At 40.9% G+C, this 25077-nt stretch overlaps 1 protein-coding gene across 2 annotated transcripts in view; it reads right to left on the reverse strand.

The window, feature by feature from the left end:
- Positions 1 to 25077, reverse strand: part of IFT38 (intraflagellar transport 38) — a 175602-nt gene that overhangs the window by 38590 nt on the left and 111935 nt on the right. For both annotated transcript variants that reach the window (XM_089659974.1, XM_089659975.1), the window contains exons 7-8: positions 19618 to 19751; positions 18377 to 18518 (exon numbers count right to left, since the gene is read on the reverse strand). In XM_089659974.1, coding sequence (XP_089516100.1) covers positions 18377 to 18518; positions 19618 to 19751 — 276 coding nt within the window. The remainder of the gene's footprint in view (positions 1 to 18376; positions 18519 to 19617; positions 19752 to 25077) is intronic.

Raw genomic sequence — 25077 nt, forward strand, 5'->3', positions numbered from 1 at the left:
TATCCAGTTATTCGGGTGGATCCATACCTGGATGAATACAGTGTTTTGCATGCTGTTTTTTAAAATACGTCTGTAAGTTGTGGAAGAATTTGATAAAGTTTTACTAAAAATCTGCATGAGGCGTACATTCTCAGTTTTGCTTTTTAGTGCTGCCTGAAATATTCTCCACTGGAGAGAGATGCAAGGCAGAGAAAACTATTGTCTAATTGTAGTGCTTTTGGAGCCTGTGAAGGAACTTTGAACAGTTAGCTACCACTAGCAATGAATCCTTCAGCACTTGAGTGCTCACTGGAAGCTTTTTTTTTAAATCTTTGACCAAGTGATGGATCAATAAGCCAAAAATAATTACTGCAACTCCCTCCTCACTGGCCTGCCTCACCGCTGGCTATCCCCGCTTCAGTCGATCCTAAATACGGCAGCCAGACTCATTCACCTTTCCAACCGCTCCTTCTCCGCCACCCAACTCTGCCAATCCCTCCACTGGCTTCCGATTGCGCAACGGATCAAATTCAAAATCCTAACACTGACGTACAAAGCCGCCCACCATACTGCCCCGAACTACATCACCAACCTAATATCCAAGTACCACCCAACACGCACACTCCGCTCCTCACAAGACCTCCTTCTCTCTAGTTCCCTGGTCTCCTCCTCCCATGCCCGCCTCCAGGACTTCTCCAGGGTGTCACCCATCCTCTGGAACTCCCTGCCCCAACCCATCAGATTATCACCTACTCTCCTCTCCTTTAGGAGCACCCTGAAAACCCATCTCTTCAGGGAAGCCTACCCCGCCCCATGCTAACTTGCCGACCTCCTCCACTCTTCCTACCACTCCATCCCCCACAGCTATCTCCTCCTGTGCCACCTTCCCCTTCTTCCTAGATTGTAAGCTCGAAAGAGCAGGGCCCTCGATCCCCTCATGTTTTGCATTGTATTGTTATTTTTCTGTCATATGTTCTGTCCCCCTTTGTAATGTATAGCGCTGAGCGAACTATCGGCGCATTATAAATACTGTATAATAATAATAATATACTTTGCCATGGTGTGCAAGGACATTTCTTTAGATTTTTTTTACTCAAATTCAAATGTTGACCTATCTACTCTACACAGTAAGTACACTGAGCATGGCTTTTCTGAACGGTGCTCAAGAGGCTCACATTGCTCTCTAGTCACAGGTTTACTTGCTACATCACCCATGGACATTGCACAGCTATTAATGGGTTGAATCTCAGTAGTTTTAACTTTGACTTCACCTCCTTGGTTTGGATACCTGGTACGGCACTTTGGCTATCATATGTCTACAGAATCAAGCTGTCTACAGATTAGTAGATCTGTAAAAATTGGAGACCTCAGGTATTTTATACTAGATGCACAGAAAAACTCTTCTTTAATGGACATGAACATATAATATTATTTTCCAGGAGTTTAACATTTAAATATCTGCTGCTTGTATAAGATTCCCATTCACGATTTAACCTTTAAATAAAAACCCTCCTATCTTCCCTAGCTCCCTTAACTATCCTAATCTGACCAGCCAACCCTCCCTTCCCTCCCACTTAGGTTCTAACTTTCCTCCTCTGACAGCAGGGCCCCCCATGGTTTACACGGCTGGCAAAATCTAGTGTAATCTTGCCCATTCCGATGCAGTAATGTTCCAAAAACTTGCAAGCAACGTTGCTCGATTAGTATACGTATCCCCTTATTAAAGTCAATGGGATGTTACAATGCGGGAAGTGACGCACCAGATTTTGTGCCAACCAAGATGTAAACAACACAGGAGGCTGTCACCATCAGAGGAGCATATGGGTGGGAGGTTTTAGCTAGGGATAGTTTAGGAATCTAGGGAGATTTAAGTGTATATCAGGACAAAAAAATAAAACATACAGTTTATCTGTGTAATTCATGAATGCTCCCATTTCTCAGGTCTTTCAAGACCCAGCAAGTACAGAAAATACCTGTTGATGCCAGAAATGCAGCTCTGGTATGTGCCAATGAGTGAAGGTAATGGTTAGGGTTTACATACACTTTACAGGAGAACTTGTTGTTTAAAGTGTAATGGTTACAACCTCTACCAGGTGTTTACTGATGCCTTTCTCCCTAATGGGGAATTTCCTCTAGCTTCCTGTCCCAGATAGTTATTACTGGCATATGAAATAAAGAGATCTCCAAAATTTGACAGATGTCACCCGGACAGGAACTGATGGGAGGTCAGCGAGGACACCTGTCCCAGTGACAGAGGTGATTTACCCTCATGTGTCTTTGCGAAGGAAAGAGAAAGTGTATCTGCCAAACACAGTAAAAAAAAAAAAAGCAAAAAAAGTTGGTCAGGGGTTTGAACCCTTCCTTGCCCTATCTGAAAACAAGATGCATGTTTTCCTTGAAGTGCCACTTTTGTTACTCGTCTTCATAAAAATAATTTGTTGGGTTTTCTAATCGTCACTTCAGAAATGACTGTTCAAACCCCCCTAGCCTTTATTCATTGACTACATCAATAGGAGACCTTGTGGACTTTCATTTATTCTGTCAACATAGTCACATTTATCAATGTTATGTTTATCCCTACTGCAAAAACTATCATTTATTCCATTTATTTTACAAAGAAAACGTACTGGCACTTGGGAGTTGTGTCCATCAACAATCCAGCCCTCAGCAGCTCTTATTTGCAGGCACAGATGAATACATGGGCACACAATCATTGATCTAGGTTGACATAATCACTTCTATTAGTGATGCATCTCTGTCACAGGCTCTGCAGCACTTGTGAAGTGGATGGTGAGATATATGAGCCACTAAACACTATCATTTCAGCGACAGAGGCAAGACAAGCATTTTATGAGTCTGTTAAAGCAGCAATCAGCAAGGATCTAGAGAACGTAGGAGCATGTAGGGGAAAAGGAACCTATATTTTCCTAAAATACAAAATCAATAAAACAAGATTGATGAATGTGAACTATGAAATGTAATTACAGGCTTCTGCAATCCAGTGATTTTATGGGGACCCATGGGACATGTCTGTCTTTGAGGATGGGGTATTTCACCAGCTGTAGATGAGTAGAAACCCAACAAAGTGTTATCTTCAAGAAATAAGTGATGTCAACATTGAAAAGAAAAACTATCAATCACGATCACTGGCTGCAAAACAGTTTCATTTGTATACCGAGTTCTGATTGCCAGGAAATTCTGATTTTAGTGTTCTCCTACAACATCACCTTCAGCTGAAACATGGTACTGCAAAATGGATCTTGTCTGACATGCAGGCATTTTTGTAGCACACCAACCCATCCCACCACTGGTTTAAACTGTCTTATTGCCAGTAAGCTGGGGTCTTCTGAACACCAACTGCTAAACTACGTACAAGTGTAGCCACACACCCAGTGCACAGGCTGTCAACAGCGAGGCTCTTTCTTTCCATACATCATACATCAGCATCAGAGGTTGGTCATCAGCTCTGAGGAAAGGGATTCGTCCCCGAAACGCGTCAGCTATTTGACCGCACTGACAGTGAAAACACCTTGCCTGCCGTGGTGGCCATTGTCATTTTTCTATGCTTTTTAGATACATGCTTCGTCTGTGAGTATGTTTTTATTATTTAATTCCTACAATAAACCTTGGATAATGCACTAGGTGTGTGCGCCATCTGTTTTCTCTCTATCCACAGGCTGTACTCTATTTGAAGATTCTCTACAGGCGGCCTGTAGGCTCTTTGGCCATTTGATCCAAGTTTCCACAGACCAACCATTGCAGACTCTTAGCAAATATTTCAGGAAGGATACATAACTACACTGAACATCTTTTCAAGTCCACACCTGCATCCTGTGGCTTAAAAGAGAAAATACATACAAATACTTATCTCCTTTAGAGTTGTTCACTAATGATGTCATGTTCTGAGGGGGAAGAGGCATAAACGTTTTGGTGATGTGATAAGGGTGGGGTATCTAAACTACCATGACATCATTTAAAGTGGTTGTAAACCTCAGACATGAAATATAAACAAAGCATATCCCCCATAGCATGTACTTGTCTCAATTAAGAGCACTAAGTGTTATTTTTGTCCACTTGGTGGCCCTAGGAAGACGTCCGTTCATGAAAAACCGCATCAGGCAGAGCTATGCACTGACGTCATTGTGTTTGTTGAAGTGGATTGTAGATGCAGGCCTTTCTGTCAATGATTACATGAGCGTGTTATTTTATTACTTTTGAGTATATTTTTTTTGAATAAAATTATCCTTTAAGAAGGTTTTGCACTATGGAGAGGCTCTCTTCCCCTTTTTTGCCTTTCATGAAATATTACATTGTGAGGATCATGTATACCCTATTGCCGGTGTTCCTGGGTTAGCGTTGAGGCTGCTGTGGGAGTATCTTTGATACCAGAGGATATTATACAAGTGCTGTTTGACCATTCTTATTGCAAGATGGTCATTGGGAGCTGGTAAGTGTGTATATCATTACCACTTCGGGTGGAGGTGTTGGGTAGTGTCACTCTGTGTTATTGGGAAGGAATGACTTTCCCATATATCAAACACTTGTTAATACTTGGATGGGACTTTTTTTCACATGCACTTTGTTTCATTCACTTTTGTATTCTTTATATATATGTGGTTTTATGTTTATGTTTGTATGATTTGAACACTTGTAGCACTAATTCAGGTTGAGCGCAACACAATTTATTTGAGCATTATACTGTCCGCTGCCTCGTAGCTCTGCTATCAGCATGAATCACTTGTGACAAGTTTTCCTGATGCCAAGAAAAAAATGGTGACAGGGGAGGGACTGTGAGCTGTGTGGAGGCAGCTGTGTTTCTCCCCTCCAATCAGCTCTCAGAGCTCTCCTCACTGAGCTCTGCACAGTGTAACTTCAGCTCTCTGCCCCCTTTTTTTGTGAACGCTGAAAAGCTTTATAAATTTTGGACTTTAAACGGATGTAGAAAAGAAGACTGCAAATAGACAGATACAATGTATGTAGGAGGATTTGAATCATCTCACGTGATACCACTCAGGTCACTGGGTATATGCAAGGGTTTACAACCACTTTAAGCACCCATTCACATCAAATAATTTGTCATGAAACCGTTCAAATCAGTGTGACTCCAATTCTGAAAAAGGTTCCTGAATATTTTTTGTAATTTCGTGTGTAATTTCGTGTGCGACTTACATTGACATCTGTGCATAAAGTCGCACAGATGTCAGCAAGCTGCACATGATATCGCACTGACTGATTTGAAATCGTACTACTTCAGCTCAAGTAGCGCAATTTCAAAGCCACATTCAGTGGGAACCATGGCTTAGTCCTAAAATACTGATCAACTACTGCTTAACCTGGACAGACCTTAAACTGATCTGAATACAAGCCTGGGATGCTCATTTCCGAATATAAGGCATAGCTATTACAGCGGTAGTAAACCGTGTAAAAAAAAAAACACGGGTTCCCCTGCAGGCTCATGTCATAGTGTGCTAGTATGCACTGCAAATATTCTCCCAGTATTTCACATGCTTGTCTAAATGTTGTGCAGCAAACTTTAAACAAGCTTCAACATGGTTTTTCTTCAGCAATGGAGTCTTGTGTTGTGAACGTGTATAGAGGCCATGGCAGCCCAGTGCATCACTTATTGTTTTCTTTGAAACAACTGTACCTACTAATTCCAGGTATTTTTGAAGCTCTCCAAAAGTGGTCCTTGGCTCTTGGACAACTCTTCTGATAATGCTTTTCACTCCTCTATCAGAAATCTTGCGAGGAGCACCTGGTTGTGAAATTATGTACTATCCACTTCCAAATTATGGCCCAAACAGTGCTCACTGGAACATTCAGAAGTTTAGAAATCCTTCTGTAACCAATGCCATCAGTATGTTTTGCAACAATAAGATTGAGAAGGTCTTAAGAGCTTTTTAGTTCACCCGTCATTAGAGATTTTTTGTGTGACACCTTGGTAATGAGACACCTTTTTATAGGCCATTAGTTGAGACTGAACCAACTGAACCAACTATTAATTTACACTGACAAGGGGCAGGTTTGTTTTCTAATTACTGACAGATTTAAGCTGGTGTCTTGCCTTTCCATGCCTTTATGTCAGGGCAGGAACGCTGGAATGGGCAGGCAGGCCTATGGTACGGTCACGCTGCGACTGACGACAGCCACTACCCACAGACCAGAGTCCCTCAGGGCGTGGAGTCTAAGCCCCAGGCTACCCTTCACCAGGGCCCCTGATGGTGGGGATGGACTTGACACAGCCTGAGACCAGGTCGCGGCCCCCGAGTGACCCCAGCTGCGATAACGACTGCCGCCAATGGCGTACAGCTGGTGGGAGCTAGATGGGAACACGAGTAGAGTAGTCAGACAAGCCGGGTCAATAACAACGGAGCAGACAGTACTAGACGGAAGGCAAAGAATACTCAGGTCACGGGCCGGGTTCAGCAACGGGAGGTCAGATAAAGGGTTAACGCAGAGAGTAGTCTTGTCCAAGCCGAGTCGGTTACCAGGAGAGCAATGGGAACAACACAAGAGCTTGCAACAGGGCAACATACAGGACACAAGTGCAGCGCACACTTGCAGACAGGAGGTTTAAATGTGCTCAACCACACCCTTCTGAGGAGGAGCCGCAGAAGCCTGAAGGCATAAAGGTTCCCACCATGCTTTGCAGAAAACCAAGATGGATGCCAGCTCATGGAGATGCACAAGCTCTGAAGAAAGGTAGGACCTTGACACTTTTTGCACCTCCCTTTCTTCACGTGTTCAATACTTTTTCCCTGTGTCATTCCATTTTATTACACATAATAAAATTTTTGAACTTTTTTGTTTTGGTTTCTTTGTATGTATAGATTGCATGGGTTGTTACCGACATGTGGTAAAAACTTTATGTCAATAACACCTTTAGAAATATATTTACTGAGAAAAATGGAGATGTATTCAATACTTGTTTTACCCGCTGTACATACTTTCTAAAGGCTGATGGTATTCATAAACACTGACTATTTCCAAATAAACATTTTTTGTGGAATGAAGAACAGGGAAGAGTGGACTCTGCCAACTGTAAGCACAGATGTGTTTTAGAGAACTGTGCTACTTCTTTTGTAACTACTTAAAACATCATTAAAGAGAATTTGTACAAATAAGGTGCATGCCCAGAAAATGTCACCCTGATCCTATCTGGGAATTTGGCCAAGAGTTACTAAAATAAGAGGTAACACTGAAAAAAACAACTTTCTTTAAGAATATTCGAAAGTTGAATACATCAAAAGACCTTTTGAATATGATCTGCTACTTCTGGGAACTTTGGATTGTAAGCTCCATGAGCAGGGCCTTTCTACTACTGTATTGCAATTGTACTGTCTCCCTTTAGATTTTAAAGCTCTGTGCAAAATGTTGGCGCTATAGAATTCCTGTATATTATTATTATTATTATTAATAAAAGTAACAGGTTGTTGGAGGATGTCAGCTTTTCCCACAAAGTTTTCATTTCAATGGACTGAAATGTAGCTTTGCTTCAATACTTAGTTAAAACGTTCAAGAAATATTTACCACTTGGATGAATCATTAGCTGGAAATTCACAGCAGGCCATCAAAATTCATTAGAGAGCTCTGGCAAAAGATGGATTTACTCTATTCCCCGATCAATTGCACTAAAAATATAACCGCCCTACGTGTTCTCCTTATCTACGTGTGAAAGGATCCCGGAGGCATTATTACAGCAGGCAAATCATATACAGTACAGCAAGTAAAAGGCCACAGGTGAAATTAGAATGTACCATGGAGCCTGGTGTTTCGGTATCATCTCCCCAATGTAATTTTTTATGTATTGTAACTAGAAGATGTTATTATATGGCATATACTGCAGAATTGCTGAAAACAAAACTTGCTCCATTTCTCAAAAACTGCGGGTAACAAAATCATTAAATAACAAATGCTACTGGGGAAACCTTACCACTTATGAAACATTGCCAGCAGGGAAAAAAATGTATTTGCTACTAAATGTGGCAATATTCGGAAGATTTCAACAAAATGCATTAGCATCAATAAGGAAGGAGATTTAAACTTTTTTTATTAACCATCTCCAGTCCGGACACTTTCACCCCCTTCCTGTCCAGGACAATTTTCAGTTTTTAGCGCTATCACACTTTGAATGACAATTGCGCGGTCATGCAACACTGTACCCATATGAATTTTTAGCATTTTTTTTGAGACAGATAAAGCTTTATTTTTGTGGTATTTATTCAACACTGGGATTTTTTTTGCTATATAAATGAAAATGTCTAAAAAGTTTGAAAAAAAGTGTTTTTCTTATAAAATTTTGCAAATAAATAATATTTCATCATAAATCTTGGCCAAAATTTATTCAGTTATCTTTTTAGTAAAAACAAATAACCCAAATTAGTTTATAACCAAAAATTATAATTTAAAAAATTTGTTTTTACATTTTTATTTTATTTTTTATGGGGTTTTTTTTTACATACATGTCACTCTAGCAGTACAGTGTCACCATGGTGACACTGTACTACTTGTGGGGGGTAATGAAGAATTTTTTTTTTTTGTTCTACACTGATCGCTTTTACACCCATAAAGGCTGTAAAAGCAATCATTTATCCTTCTCTCTGGCTGCATTCTTGCAGCCATTGAGAAATACTGTGTGAGCTGTGATTGGTCACAGCTTATCACATGGTACAAGGCTGTTCTGAATAGCCTTGTACCATGTGACATCTGTGATCATTCACAGATTTCACACGTAGTAAGTAATGATGTCAGAAGTGACATCTTGCTTACTACTCTGCATGTGATCACTGATTGGCCAATCAGTGATCACATGATCGGAACCTCGCACAGAGGTTCTGTACGACGATCGGTGTTCCACTGTGTCTGGAGGACATTTACAATAGAAAAAAATAAAACCTATCAAATGTTTAAACTGAGCAGATGTACCATTTTAAGAAAAAAATAAGGTAATTTTGAAATTGATGGCAGCAACACGTCTCAAAAAAATTGGTACACGGCAACAAAAGCTTACATGTACATGGTAAGAGCTGGAGGAACATTTTGCAACTAATTCGGTTATTTGGCAACAGGTCAGTAACATGATTGGATATAAAGAGAGCATCTTAGAGAGTCTGAGTGTCTCAGAAGTAAAGATGGGTACAGGTTCACCAATCTGTGAAAATCTGATTATAAAAATCGTCAAACAATTTCAAAATATTGTTCTATATAAAATAGTAAAATTGCAAAGACTTTAAATACATCATTATCTACAGTACATAATATCATCAAAAGATTCTGATAATCTTGAGAAATCTCTGTGAGCAAGGGACAAGGACGATAATGCAATGCGCAGTTGCCCGGTCTCTCCGAAAATGGCGGCGAGTCAGTGCGCATGCGCGACTCCCGTCTTTTACTATTTGAAGATTCGGCGTCTGTCACAGAGCTGTCAGTCTCCCCTCTGATGATGTGCCTTAGCACGAAAGGCCTCAGGAGGAACTGACAGCCTGTGACGCCTTATTGCCGCCTAGACCACGAGGAGGTCTGGCGGCCATCTCATCCAGGGTCAGTAATTTGTGTTTTTATTATGTGGATTTATGTTTGGGCACTTGCCAGCACTATTACTGATTTACCCTGCACTAAGTCTGTTACCAATAAAGTTCTTTAAGAAATACTACACTATGGGTACTCTCCTACTCTTTGCCCCTTATTGAGGGGTCAGCAGACACAGCTCCCAACTTTATCCAGAAGAGGGAAGCCTTTATCTGGAGTCTTTTATCCGGCCGACCCATTCCAATCCTTAGGAGGTTCTGTGAGCCCAGCTGACCATCGCTTGGTAACACTCCTTCCTGAGGGAGATCGACATTCTGTGGAATTTTATACACATACGCGCATTTCCTATGCGCGGTCGGTGAGTGCGCATTTCTGCCATTTGTTCCGGATTCTTCATAGCTGTGTCCAATTTATTACATTGATGATTTAACAAACATTTGATTACCAACTTTAGATCGAACTTTTCAGATCGAATTTTTTAGATCGAACTTTTTGTGTGTTATTTTTAGCGCTGCACTTTATATATTTATTGATAATGCAATATTGGATGCCCATGATATTCTGGTCTTCAGAGGGCACTGAATTAAAAATAAACATGATTCTGTGATGGACATCACTGCATGGGGTCAGGGATACTTCCAAAAATCACTGTCTGTGAACACAGTTCGCTGTGCCATCCAAAAATGCAAAGTAAAGCTCTATTCATGCAAAGAAGAAGCCATATCTGAACATGATCCAGAAACATCGCTGCCTTCTCTGAGCCAAAGCTCATTTAAAATTATGTGTAGCAAAGTGGAAAACCGTTTTGTTGTCAGACAAATCGAAATTTAACATTCTTTTAGCAAACACAAGGGAACAGCATCCTCCGGACTAAAGAGAAGAGGGCTGTTATCAGAAGCCTGTATCTCTGATGGTATGGGGGTGCGATAGCGCATAAGGAAGCAGCTTGCACATCTGGAAAGACACCATCAATGCTGAAAGCTATATCCAGGTGTTAGAGCAGCATATGCTCCCATCAAGGTGTCTTTTTCAGGGAAGGCCTTGCATATTTTAGGAGGACAATATTAAACCACTATTTTTATGACAACAACATGCCTTCATAGTAAAAGAGACGGATGCCAAACTGGCCTGCCTGTGGTCCAGACCTTTCACCAATTGAAAATATTTGGCGCATTTTTAAACAAAAAATACAACAAAGACAACTCAGGAAACTTCGCCAACTGGCTTCCTCATTTCCCAGACATTTACAGTTTACAGTTGTTAAAAGAAGAAAGGATTCTACATCATGGTAAACATGGCCCTGTCCCTACTTTTGTGAGACATGTTGTTGCCATCAATTTCAAAATGACCATATTGTTTTCATAAAATGGTACATTTTGTCAGTTTAAATATGTGATATGATTTCTATTTTACTATTGTGAATAAAATATGGGTTTATGAACTTTGCAAATCAATGCATTCTGTTTACCGTATTTTTCGCCGTATAAGACGCACTTTTTCTTCCCCAAAACTGGGGGGGGGAAATGTCAGTGCGTCTTATAAGGTGAATATGGAGCGGCCGGTCCGGTATTTCCACCGCAGCCGTGTCAGAATACCGGGCCGGCCGCTCAGCTCTGCAGCGGGACCTTACCTGTTCCTCTATCCAGCGGCGTACTGTCTTCCCGGCTTCTGTAGTGTGGGCACTGGGCATGACAGCCGGGTGCCCAGTGCGCATGCGCGAGAAGCGGTGCGCTTTGTGAATGGTAAGGTGGTACCTGGGACACATGACAGATCCCAGAAGCCGCCGGACCAATCACAAAGCGCAAGTGCTTCTCGCTCATGCGCACTGGGCACCCGGCTGTCATGCCGAGTGCCATTACAGAAGCCAGGAAGACAGCGCGCGGCTGGATCGAGGAACAGGTAAGATCAAACAAAAACTCTGCGGAAGTAAGAGCGGGTACCTGTCAAATTCAGGTACCCGCTCCCCACCTCCCCAAAGGTCAGCAGTCATCTGTACTGTCTGCAGTCTCTGGTCATCCCTGTGCTGTCCGCAGTCTCTGGTCATCCCTGTGCTGTCCGCAGTCTCTGGTCATCCCTGTGCTGTCCGCAGTCTCTGGTCATCCCTGTGCTGTCCGCAGTCTCTGGTCATCCCTGTGCTGTCCACAGTCTCTGGTCATCCCTGTGCTGTCCGCAGTCTCTGGTCATCCCTGTGCTGTCCGCAGTCTCTGGTCATCTCCTGTACTGTGTCTGCAGTCCATTAGTTCAGAATTTTGGTCAGGTCTTATGGTCAGGTGCGACTTATACGGCGAAAAATACGGTATATGTATATATATGTAAAGCGCTGCGTAAATTTTAAAACGTGCTTTTGCCTACGAGCACCGCCCTGCCACCGTTTATATGCGGTGGCTGGGCGGCATGTGGTTAAAAATTTTTATTACCAAAAGTAATGCACTCACATTTACTCTGTTAAAACTGCTTTGTGCACAAAATGTGTCCTCCAGAACTTTTTCCCAGGTGAAAATCCTAAAATTGCCAGCTGGTGTCAGCATAGTACCATCAAACATCGTGACGTCAAAGCCCCTCCTCTATGTGTTACGCCACCAGTCACGTGGCTTCATCAGGGGGAATAATTCTTTGGTCATATATTTAAGGTGGGAGCACAACCGGTGGGGGAGCACGTTTCTGCAAATTATTCGCACTTAATATTTTTTAAGAAGCACCAGATATTATGCGCTTAAGCAAAGTTCGCATGCTTGAAGAAACTCTTATATGGATTTTTTTTTGATTGCTTATAACAATCATATGGACACTGTTGCTGAAAATCATCATTGGTTTATTCACTTTTTCATTTATTTTGATATATAACTGGATGCACAATTGTATATATTTTTATTAATTTATATATTTGGATATGTATCAGAAATATTAGTGATTGGGTACACACTTTTGAAGTGAAGCGTGGCACATTGCGTTTTTTGGTTTGTTTTGACACACTAGCATGAGTATGTGTTAGGTGCAGGTGATTCACAATTAGCACTTGTTAAGACTTATTCACATACAAGCTCACCTGTTTTTATAGACAATGCTATACCCCTGATTACATGTACAATTGTAGGTGTACCAGTCACCTATACAAAGGCAAGCTAGTATATAGGTGAAACAATAAAACAGCGCAAAACATGAAATGAATCAAAAATAATTATACACAAATCATAATAAATTCTGTGGATATAAAATAAATGCCCAAAACCACCAAAATGAAAAAAAATATAAAATTTGTATCCAAATACAAAAAGTGATGAAACCAAAAACAAAGACAGTCCCCTTTAAACATGCAAATAGTGCTCAAATTTTTTTTTAGGATAAGTGTAATACAGAGAAAAGACTCCACGGATCCACACCTTCCTGTGAATACTGATGTATTGCGCACTCACCAGAGATAAGAATAAATTGCATTTTATGGATACAATATTATCCTCCAATTCCCAAGGAAAATTTCCTCTCCATAGCCTCCTCCATATACAAGAGCTTCCTTACATCTAACTTCAAAAGGGATTTCCCCTTATAACAATGTGTTATATAGGAAGACAAAGGAGAACCAATAGTGCAATATTGCAAAGACTTTTAATTGAATAAAATAGTGCTCAATCTACTCACAAAATCCTCCAAAACAGACTTCCTAGTGTAAAACGGATTCCAGAAAGTAAACCAAACTGGCAGCACAGGATATGAACACACACGCTCAACATAGGAAACAGGAAGTACGTTCTACGCGTTTCGCCCCTCCTCCAGGGCGTTATCAAAGACCTGTTTTAGTTTAAGCTAGTATATAGGTTTATGTACAGTGGTGCCCAGAGAGCAGCCAATCTTCCTTTAACCCCTTCAGGGAAGCTGAACTCTGCCAATGCTTTTTATATATTAAGTTCAAGTCTTTCAGGTCTGCACTTAGAGTGTATATGGACAATGGGTGACACATGCAAATTAATGCTACTTTCTGCCACCATTATCTGAGTATGTGTAGATGTGTTATGATCTATTTATCTTCACAAATGTTTCTTTTCATTACTTCTGCAAAACATTAAAAAAAGGATCTGATAATTTTGTGTGTCAGTACAGCTTGTGTTGTACTTCTGCACCCCACCGATTCCTGTCCTGCGGTTATAGTTAACACCAGCACTGGTGTCAAATCGTCATCCCTGTGGATGGTTTGCTTATTCACAAAATGTACAGCCAGAGTTATAGTTAGCAAATAGTTACTGCAATGCAAAGAAAGTTATATAATCAATTCGATAGATCGGCAATAAATACTATGTTAGTTTGCACGATTTGCATGCTTTTGATACATGTGCTATGCAAGACATGGAAAGTTCAAACTTTGTTGGCCGCCACATTTCCTGCCTACTGTGATCTACAGTTACAACAAGCCGACAAGAGAAAGATGAACTGCCCAAGAAATATCCGTATGTGCTGATATGAAATACAGTGGATTGTATGTATTTAGCTCTTACATGGAAAAAAAAATGGATTTCACCATTCACCACTTGGCAGAAAGAATACTTCAGAAATCTCTACAACCAATGGAATAAGATAGGTAAAAACTACTATTTGCAAAATGTATTAGGGGCAGAGCACAGCCATGACATCGGCAGAAGTCAGGCACTAATAAACAGAGTGAAACCAAGAATCAGAGGGGTACGGAAGAGTCTAATAAAGATTATAGTAATAGGTATCAACCAAACTTAATAATTCGACAAAACAAATGACTCTTTTCAATGTACATTTCCCTGGGGCTAAATGTGGCCCACATTAGTTCACCAGAGGTTGGTGATCACAACACCCTGAGAAAGCGCTTCAGCCTCTTTAGACAATTTCCTTTTTTATAAATGCTTGATGGTCACCCCATGGAAGAAACTGCCATAGGCAATGCTTTAGGGCTTGGCCTTTTTGCCTGCATGAAAATACAATTCAAGTAGAAATCCTACTCCTTCCTCTGTGGTTGATTCAGCTATGTGCCTATGTACATCGATGTGATCCGGTACGCTTTTATTAATATGATATTCTTAGTTTTTGTGTACTTACACTCCTCAAGCTCAACTCCAAGTGATTTTTCTTATTGAAATGGTCACCAGCAGGAGCTTAAAAAACCCCCCCAAAAAAACGAGCTCTAGCTGTAATACTCACTGCCTCTCCGATGCAGTCTCTTACAGTGATTCTTTCTGTCACTAGGTATCCTCAGTCTTCCCAGCTGAATGACTCCCAGCATCATTCAACCCAGAATACTAAGAACACACTGGAAGTGCAGGGTGACATGAGCCTGTCTTCTGAGGGTTGTCACCACAGAACTTGCATTCACTGTCTAATAATGAAGAAATCAATGCTCTATAAGCGTAGAGGGAAACACTGGAAGAAAAAAGGAGTGAGACTGATGTTGGGCTTCAAGCAAGTCCACTGAAATGAACATAAGGTCATAAAAACACACGGATCGTGCAGTAATGTGAATATTAAAAAAATCTGTATCATAGAAGATCCCAGAATGATAGAATGAAAGTATCCGAAAAGGTGTGGGACCCATGGGTTAAATACTTAACAAACGACCCTCAGGTTTTGCCCCATCAGGAAAATCGGAAAAAGGATTGAGCTAGAGCGTGGAGTTCCTTACCTATCCCCTCCTCCCTTTTTCTCTTTCATGACTTCCTTTTTCTAGGCACTCTTGCCTTTTCTTCATTTATAAAGCTGTATTACATCAAACTCAGGAATAATGTGTTCTACAGCACATTTATGGTATGTTCCCTAAATTTCAGGAAGCTAGCTCAATGTAATTGGGATGTTTGGCATATATTGCACCTACTACATTAGGTCCTATTTTGTTTATAAGGTTATTTATTATATTTTTATGGAGTTGTTTATCTGATTGTTGAGTATTTGCCCTAAGGTATAGGTACCCTGGTATTTACCAGGATCACGATATTGTTGAGTAACAACCATGTTACAGGGGCTCCCCTCGTGTCCCACAAGTATTACTGATGCCCAGATAACAAGTGGGACATGCCTTTTGTTTTGATCAAATACGTAAAAATGTTATTTGCCATTATGCTAACCGGCTGTCTTATGTGGCGTGTGAAGTGCTATGTTGTAATGCTCTTTGTAACCCTTTTACACAATTTATTGTGCAAATTTGCATACAATGATATGCATAAGTATGCGTCACTGAATATGCATACCATCTGTAGCAATTGTGCATACAGAGATGGATGCGGTCACCCATCTTGCTAAGGATCCTCCATCTTGTATCATTTCTACTCCCAAACCAGTCTCCCTCCTCCAATTCCCCCCTCCCTCAGGAATGTGGTCTGTGTGTGTATGCTGAGTTCAAAAGGCAATAGGCCCTAGTGGGAGGGCTCCATGGTTATAAATCCCAACCTAGCTGGTGTCTGGATGTCTGTTAGCTTCTCAATCTGGGATATCGTAAAGCCATAAAACCAGTCCTTCACTGAGCTTCAAAGACATTCCAGGTAGTCGTAAAACAGACTCACATTTAAAAAATCCCCTTTTCCATATAATTTCATATATTGGACTATGAAAGACTTACAAGGAGACCAGGCATATATTCAGACCGGTCACTTTAATACAAGTCGTCTGATATATTACACCCCCTAGCTGACACAAACAGGAGAGCAGAAAATGATATCTCCTTAACCATCCCAGCAGGTATGTCATATTTCATATCTAGACGTTCAGCAGATGATTCTGTGTATTAATCTACCCGTGGATAGAATGTTATATGTACCTAGGAAAAGTTATTGACCATAGTATAATTTGAGAGGGATCTGGTCATAGCCTGAGCTCCCCGCCTACAACACCCCTCCCCAAATGAGGCAATTGGTTCTCTGCTTTAAGGAGACACCCTGCTGAGTTCCTAGAAAAAGGCTGTTATGCTTGAAGCTAAGCTAAGCTGAGTTGAGCTAAGCTAAGTTGAAGATTCTCCCTTTTAACATTGGAACTAACTTTGGGCGATAAAGTTAGGACTTTTGGCAAGTACTTTATCTCTCTAAATTCCTTTCTGTTATATCTTTGCTGTGTTATTGCTCTCTGTATATATATATATATATATATATATATATATATATATATATATATATATATATATATATAGGCTACATCTCTTTTTCTGTAAATATTTTTATTGCACCCTTTTGACCTTTTAGTAATAAATCTTACTTTCTGAAAGTGTTGAACTGTTTCTAAAGCTCTTTAATGTAAACTAAGAAGCCCTGTCTCTGAAGAGTGCTACTGTGTGTTTTAAACATCTGCATACATCTGTCTGCGGTGACATTGTGTATACAAACGATTATTCAAACATCATAGTGTATTGCTAATATTGCCGAGTTTCCTCTTTCTCTGTACAAAAAGGAGGTGGTGGCAGTGTGAAGGGTTAATTGCGTAATTAACCTGACCCAGTAACAATCGCTCCCAGGCTGCAAGTACACAGATTGTGGTCCATTAGCTGGAAAATCTTTGTACAGGGTGCAGCTGTGCGTGGCATTGTTACGCATGTGACAGTGTGGTTTTAGAATGGCTTCGGTCACGAGTTTGGTGAGAAGGGCTGGGGTCTGACGCCACGATTGTCACACCATCTACCAAACAGAACGTGTCAGTTCTAAAGGCAGACTTTTTACCTTTCCATCCGTAACAAACAAAAACTCACCAGTATAGAGACCAGGCAGCATGACTGAATGTCTGTACGTCACATCATAGTAATTCCTCCAATGCAAAATGATCAATAACTACTGTTTCCATCCAAAAACAATCCTTTCAATGGTTTAACCATATGAACAGGGCGGAAAACTGAAGGTACCGATCATTTTTTCTTATATATTATAATCATAATCTGTACTTCACCACTTTAAAATAGAATACACAAGAGATATACAGCACAACGTCTCATTATTTGTTGACTAAAAGCTGCACTAATTGTCCACTTGACGTACACAGCACAAATATTTATTTGCAAGTCAAATGTTTACTCTGATGGCATAAAACCCTACTATAAATCTAGCCTTAAATCATGGAATCATAAACGCTTTGTTAGTTTCTTTGGAGGAAGGAAAATATTTTTTGATTGCCAATTAGTGTGGCTAAAGCCATCAAAAGTCATCTTCATAGCAGGTGCCTGTAAAAAGCATGTTCAGTGCTGACAAGTGAGAAGACTGGGGTAATGAAATGCTCAAAGTAGTATAATGCATCAAGCCCTTAGAATAAGTGACAGTTCAAGAGATGGGTGCTAAGAAACAAACACATCCCAAGGTTCTATTAAGGTATAAAATAAAAATTTGTGAACGACTGTCGTATTCTGATATGGTGTACCTAACAAGAAACAACATTAATCTAAAGGACTAGTAAGGTTAAAGAAAGCAGAGTGGCTAAAAAAATGGAGTTTGATGTCAGCAAGTTACAGAGTAATGTAAAGTTACGAAGTATGGGCAGCACAGTGGCTAAATGGTTAGCACTTCCGCCTGTCAGTACTAGGGTTGTTGGTTCGAATCCCAACCACGGCACCATCTGCCTGGAGTTTGCATGTTCTCCCTGTGCCTGCGTGGGTTACCTCCAGGTACTCCGGTTTTCTCCCACACTCCAAAGACATGCTGGTAAGTTGATTGGATCCTGTCTAAATCAGCCTAAGTATGTGTATGTAATGTGAGTTAGGGACCTTAGACTGTACGCCCCTTGAGGGTTAGGGACTGATGTGAATGTACAATATATATGTAAAGCACTGTGTAAATTGACGGCGCTATATAAGTACCTGAAATAAAATTAATACATTAAATGGGATTTCTACTTTTAATGAGTTTTATGACAGATAGATGTGTAGACAGGCCCTTATGGTCCTCACCTCAAATCGCTCTTGCTCCACCCGGTGATGATCCTCCAGCTGTTGTTCCAGAAAGCAGAGATTACGAAACTTGTCCACATAAACCTCATACTGCTTTTGCAGTTCTTCCTCGAGCTTCTCATACTCATCCATAAAGGCAGGCCTGTGTGGAGACACATCATGAAACCCAGAAGATTGGAGATCAAAGAGCCTTGTTCCATTGATGCCCAATACATGGTGGAACTCACTTATTTAAAAAAATTCACATGACCACTGTGATTGGCTGTGACCCATATACAAAGACATGGAGTGATGCTCAAACACAGCAAAACTTCCCCCTGCAGTCCAAAGCACAGATTGGATGCTGAAGTTCAAACAAGTCCATCCAGGCTAGCTAAAACAGATCAGAAGACAGAAGGTGGAAATGCCGCACAGCGGGACCCAGCCACTATATAGAGAAGCAAAGATATGGCTTTAGCCTGAACTCCTCCTGCCTATGTTCCTCCAAGAGAGGAGCATAACCAGGAAAGGTTCCAGCTGAAGCCATATCTTCACCTCTCTAAATAGTGGTTAGGTTCAGTCCACTGTGATTGGCTGTCACAGTAGTCATGCTCAGAAGCCTGCCCCACTAGGTTCTGATCATAACAAAAAACCCAAGAGCTGTCCATGACAGCTCAGTAACTGTGCTGGGAGCGAGCTCGCAGCACAGAATCCTTGGTTGCCCATGGAAGCATATGTGCATCATGTGGGCATTACACATGTATTATGTGGGCGGCAACAGGTTAAGTACGCAAATCAGGATAAAAGAGAAAAATCAGTAGACCTTATTTACATGCTTGTTCTGGGCCACTGAGTATAAAACGTTTTGAGGCCAAAGCATGAGCGTGATAGCCAGGGATTTTCTGCAGAACTGGTCAGTAGTGACAAACACCATGTTTTTCTTGTAACGGATTTCCTTTAATCCAGTGTTTCTCAACTCCAGTCCTCATGGACCCCCAACAGGTCATGTTTTTAGGATTTCCCTCAGATGAAACAGCTGTGGTAATTACTAAGGCAGTGAAACTGATCAAATCACCTGTGCAAAATAATGGAAATCCTGAAAACATGACCTGTTGGGGGTCCATGAGGACTGGAGTTGAGAAACACTGCTTTAATCTAATCTGCTTTCCCACAAAGGAGTCATATTAATACATAGAGGGGTTAGAAGCAGGTGGTACATTTCTTTTCAAAACAGAATCCCCTCTTAAGGAAGCCTCATTCACCTGACACTCTGCAGAGTCTGCAGTCTGGCCCGATTCCTCTCAAGTTCCTTCTTGCGCTTCTCAATTTTAGCCTCTAGGTTCTCTTCATCTGATGTGCCATTGGTGAGAAGGTCTCTCATTTTCTGACATTGCTCCTGAAACAAGTAAGGACAGCCCAGGGTGAAGACTTAAGCTGGGTATACACGAGTAGAATTTCACTTATACATCAATGTGGAAATGGTTCATCAGAGCATTCTCGCCTAAAATCATGGAGTCAATTAATTTAATTCAAATGTTCTTATCAATTTGTCTTGACATGCTTTCTGAATGGAATCCCAAGCATATTAAAAAAGTTTCATTAAAATTTGTACAGTTTTTTACAGAAAATTTTCCATCCTGCTCCTTCAAATTCTGATAAATGTTTAACGAAATACTGCTTGTGTGTACTCACCATTACTAAAGGAAGGAGAGGGGATCAAACCTCTGTGAAGCCAATAAACGTGTATATTATAGAGGTTCTCTAAGAAAGGTTTTCTTTTTTTTTTTTACACATACAGGGATGCTGTATGGATCCACCAAAACTGGTGGTGCACCAAAATGAAAATGCTGGTGCCAAAACCAAAAATTCAAAATGCTCTTGGCCGAAAACCGAAACCAAACTGCAGTTTTTAAAAATGAATATATATATTTTGGAAAAGAATACACTTTGATAGAAAAAAAAAACAATATATACCCCAATTTTTTTGTAAAATATGAAAGAGGATGTTACAGCGAGTAAATATATACCCAACATGTCATGCTTTAAAATTGCGCACGCTCATGGAATGGCGTGGAACTGCGATACTTAAAAATCTCCATGGGTGACACTTTAAAAATTTCTACAGGTTAGCAGTGTAAAGTTACAGAGGAGGTCTAGTGCAAGAATTATTGCTCTTGCTCTGATGTTCGTGGCAATACCTCACGTGTGTGGTTTGAACACCATTTACATATGTGGGCATGGCCTACATATGTGTTCACCACTATGTGCGAGCATGGGGAGATGGGGGCACTTTAAACTTTTTTTTTTTAATTAATTTAATGGGGGTTTTTTGCAGTCCTTTTAAAAAAAAATTGTAATCACTTTTATTCTTATCACAAGAAATGCAGGCATCCCTTGTGATAAAAATAATTAGTGACAGGTCCTCTTTATGGAGATATATGGGGTCAAAAAGACCCCACATCTCTCCTCTGCAATGTAAAGCATTGGATAAAACACAAAAGCATTGATCTAGTGCTTTAAAAAAAAAAACTGGAAGTGACATCTCTCCGGTCCTCCAAGGGCATAGAGATGAGTGGAGGCCATCTTTCCTTCATTCATTTCTATGCCCAGCTCCGGGATCGTTCGATGGTTTCTAAGATAAGGTTGAGAACTATCGAGCGGCGGCCGGTGGCGGAAGCGGCGTGCATGTGGCGGCCAGTGGCAGAGTTTTTTCGGCACCTGTATCTGTGATTTTTTTTTCATTACGGCCGACGCCTGAAAGGGGTGTTTTCAGCCGAAACATTTTCAGCCACCAAAATTTCGGTGCATCCCTAACCAACACCTGTGTGAAGTTTAGGCATTTGCCTAGAATTAGCATTTCTAAAACAAGTCAGGGTGATGCCATTGTTATAATGTATGTCCAAAAGTTTGTGAACACCTGACCATCACACCTATATGATTTTGTTAGACATACCAATACAAAACCATTAGCATTACTAAGGCATTGCCTCCCCTGCTTTTCAGATATAACAGACTGTACTCTTCTGGGAAGGCTTTCCAAAAGACATCCAAGATATTGCTCCATTTGCCCTCCTCACGTGATGCTCCCACAACCAAAATACTAAGCGTTTGTTCCATAATTCTTTACTGGAGATCAGCAACTCTAAACTGCTCATCACTGAGATCGCCTGACCAAAGAACTAGGCTTTTGGTCATGCAACCAGCCCAGGGGGAGCCTAGAGCAACACTTTTTCCTGGGAAAGATGTTGAACAGGTTTACAGCCTTCCAACTCCTGTTTATTAAGGTGGTTATAAATCTCAGACATGAAATATGAACAAATATGAACAAAGCATATCCTACAATGTGTACTTGTCTCAATCCAGAGCACTAAGTGTCATTTCTTTTTGCTGAGTCACTTCTGACACGTTTTCCAGACACCAAGAGAAATATGGTGGCAGAAGAGAGACCTCCAGCAGATTGACAGCCTCAGCTCTGTTCTTGTGAGCTGTGCGGAGGAGGGTGCGTCCCTTCCCTCCAACCTGCTCTCCTCGATGAGCTTTCCAGTGTGTGATTTCAGCTTTTCTCTCCTTTTTTCTGAGCTTTATAAATTCTGGACTTTGAACAAATGTAAAAAGAAGACTGCAGATAGACAGGTACAACTTATGTAGTGACTGGTCTCAGGTGATAGACAGAGTTTCATCACTTGTGACCAGTGAGGTCACTGGGTATATGTAAGGGTTTACAACCACTTTAATCCATTCCAGCAAAACTAGTAACCCAGCTGAAAGTTACCATTTAAGGCCGGCCATACATGGGTTGAAAATCGACCGATTTTTCATCCGAAAATCGGACCTAAGAATGATCGGCCAATTTTCGCTCTGTTGGTGGGTCAATGGCACCGGCCGATTTTTGTGGTTCCTCCCCTTTTCAGTGATCGGGCATGTTGGAAAATTCGTGAAAAACTACCGATTTCGGCTCAATGATGGTCAAATCGTAAGATCGTTTTTCCGAAAAGAATATGCGCATGAGCCGTGACCTGGAAGGAACAGAAATTTTTGCATGTTATATGGGGTGAACTTTATGACTTGGTTTTTCGAAATCAATGGTGGCACCATTGGCTTACCGAGCAAACGACGTTTCTGATTTTCGGACGAAAAATCGTTCAGAATTCGAACCTTGTATGGCTTGCATTAGTATAGGTTCACTTTAGATTCCTGAAAACTTTTTCTTTCTTTTCTTTATTTCCTGTGACTGTTCAGTTTCATCATCCTAATGTGTACAGGTGTGAGGGGTCCAAGGCAAGGCATAAACACATTTGTTAACAAAAAATTCAGAGTCTCTGAAATGGCCGATTATTCTTCCATTAATCTATTCATTTACAATGTTAGTCCTTCCACCGGTTCTAACACAGTGGAGGTAAAGTGGGTATTCCTGACAGATGTCAGTACAGCATAAAGGGAAGGTGTCATGCTTGACTGCTCTAGATAAAGAGAGAGGAGGGGAGACAGCTTTTAGCTGGATTGCTGCATAGCGCAGATTTGCTCTTACTGTTGCACTGCAAAATGAAATATTACCAGGAACAAAGCGCCAAGTCAGCCCGAAGTCAAACTGTAAATAAAACCTAGCTTAAATTGAGCGCTCTAAAAATAATCCATTATAAAAAGAAAATATATACTGCCACAAGGTACTTAAACAACAATTCCTTTGTGTGTTGCAGAGATGAGATGTAAGTCAGACATGCAGCCCACTTATGGCATTATGTAAGGTTGGAAATACGCTGCTACATAATATCTTGTTTTTAAATCGGTCATCACTATATTGCTGACTTATGTCCTACTAAATAAGTGTCAGTATAATTTACAAAATACCTTGCGGTGAAAAAGTATTTGCCCCCTTCCTGATAATTTTGTTTTGCATATTTGTCGTACGTAAATGATTCAGATCATCAAACAAATTTTAATATTACACAAAGATAACCCAAGTAAATACCAAATGCAGTTTTTAAAATGATGAGTCCATTTATTAAGGGAAAAAACCTGCCTGGCGCTATGTGACAAAGTAATTGCTCTCCCCACCGCTCCACCCCCCCCCCCCCCTTTCCCTTGTTAAATCATGAATGAACTGTAAAACTCACAAAGTGACACAGCGCAACTAATATTAATAATAAAAATTGTGGAAAATATGTATATATATATATATATATACACATACACACACACACACAGGTGAAACTCGAAAAATTAGAATATCGTGCAAAAGTTCATTTATTTCAGTAATGCAACTTAAAAGGTGAAACTAATATATGAGATAAACTCATTACATGCAAAGCAAGATAGTTCAAGCCGTGATTTGTCATCATTGTGATGATTATGGCTTACAGCTCATGAAAACCCCAAATCCACAATCTCAGAAAATGAGAATATTCCATGCAATCAATAAAACAAGGATTGTACATAGAACAATATCGGACCTCTGAAAAGTATAAGCATGCATATGTACTCAGTACTTGGTTTGGGCCCCTTTTGCAGCAATTACTACCTCAATGCGGCGTGGCATGGAAGCTATCAGCCTGTGGCACTGCTGAGGTGTTATGGAAGACCAGGATGCTTCAATAGCGGCCTTCAGCTCTTCTGCATTGTTCGGTCTCATGTCTCTCATCTTTCTCTTGGCAATGTCCCATAGATTCTCTATGGGGTTCAGGTCAGGTGAGTTTGCTGGCCAATCAAGCGCAGTAATCCCACGGTCATTGAACCAGGTTTTGGTGCTTTTGGCAGTGTGGGCAGGTGCCAAGTCCTGCTGGAAAAGTCAGCATCCCCATAAAGCTTGTCTGCGGAAGGAAGCATGAAGTGCTCCAAAATCTCCTGGTAGACGGCTGCGTTGACCCTGGACTTAATGAAGCACAGTGGACCAACACCAGCAGATGACATGGCTCCCCAAATCAACACAGACTGTGGAAACTTCACACTGGACTTCAAGCATCTTGCAGTGTGTGCCTCTCCATTCTTCCTCCATACTCGGGGTCCTTGGTTTACAAATGAGATGCAAAAGTTGCTCTCATCAAAAAAGAGGACTTTGGACCACTGAGCAACAGACCAGGTCTGTTTTTCTTTAGCCCAGGTAAGATGCTTCTGACGTTTGTTGTTCAGGAGCGGCTTGACAAGAGGAATACAACATTTGAAGCCCATGTCCAGGATCCGTCTGTGTGTGGTGGCTCTTGATGCACTGACTCTAGCCTCAGTCCACTCCTTGTGAAAGTCCCCAACACTTTTGAATGGCCTTTTCCTGACAATCCTCTCCAGGCTGCGGTCATCTCTGCTGCTTTTGCACCTTTTTCTTCCACACTTTTCCCTTCCACATAACTTTCTATTAATGTGCTTTGATACAGCACTTTGGGAACATCCAACTTCATTTGCAATTACCTTTTGAGGCTTTCCCTCCTTATGGAGGGTGTCAATGATGGTATTCTGCACAACTGTCAGGTCAGCAGTCTTTCCCATGATTGTGATTCCTACTGAACCAGAGTGAGAAACCATTTAAAGGCTCAGGAACCCTTTGCAGGTGTTATGGCTTAATTAGCTGATTAGAGTGGGACACTTTGAGCCGAGAATATTGCACCTTTTCACAATATTCTCATTTTCTGAGATTGTGGATTTGGGGTTTTCATGAGCTGTAAGCCATAATCATCACAATTATGACAAATCACGGCTGAACTATCTTGCTTTGCATGTAATATATTATTATA

This window comes from Staurois parvus, unplaced genomic scaffold, assembly GCF_062004578.1.
Source record: "Staurois parvus isolate SC_StPar_1 unplaced genomic scaffold, SC_StPar_1.0 ptg001193l, whole genome shotgun sequence".
Lineage (NCBI taxonomy): Eukaryota > Metazoa > Chordata > Amphibia > Anura > Ranidae > Staurois > Staurois parvus.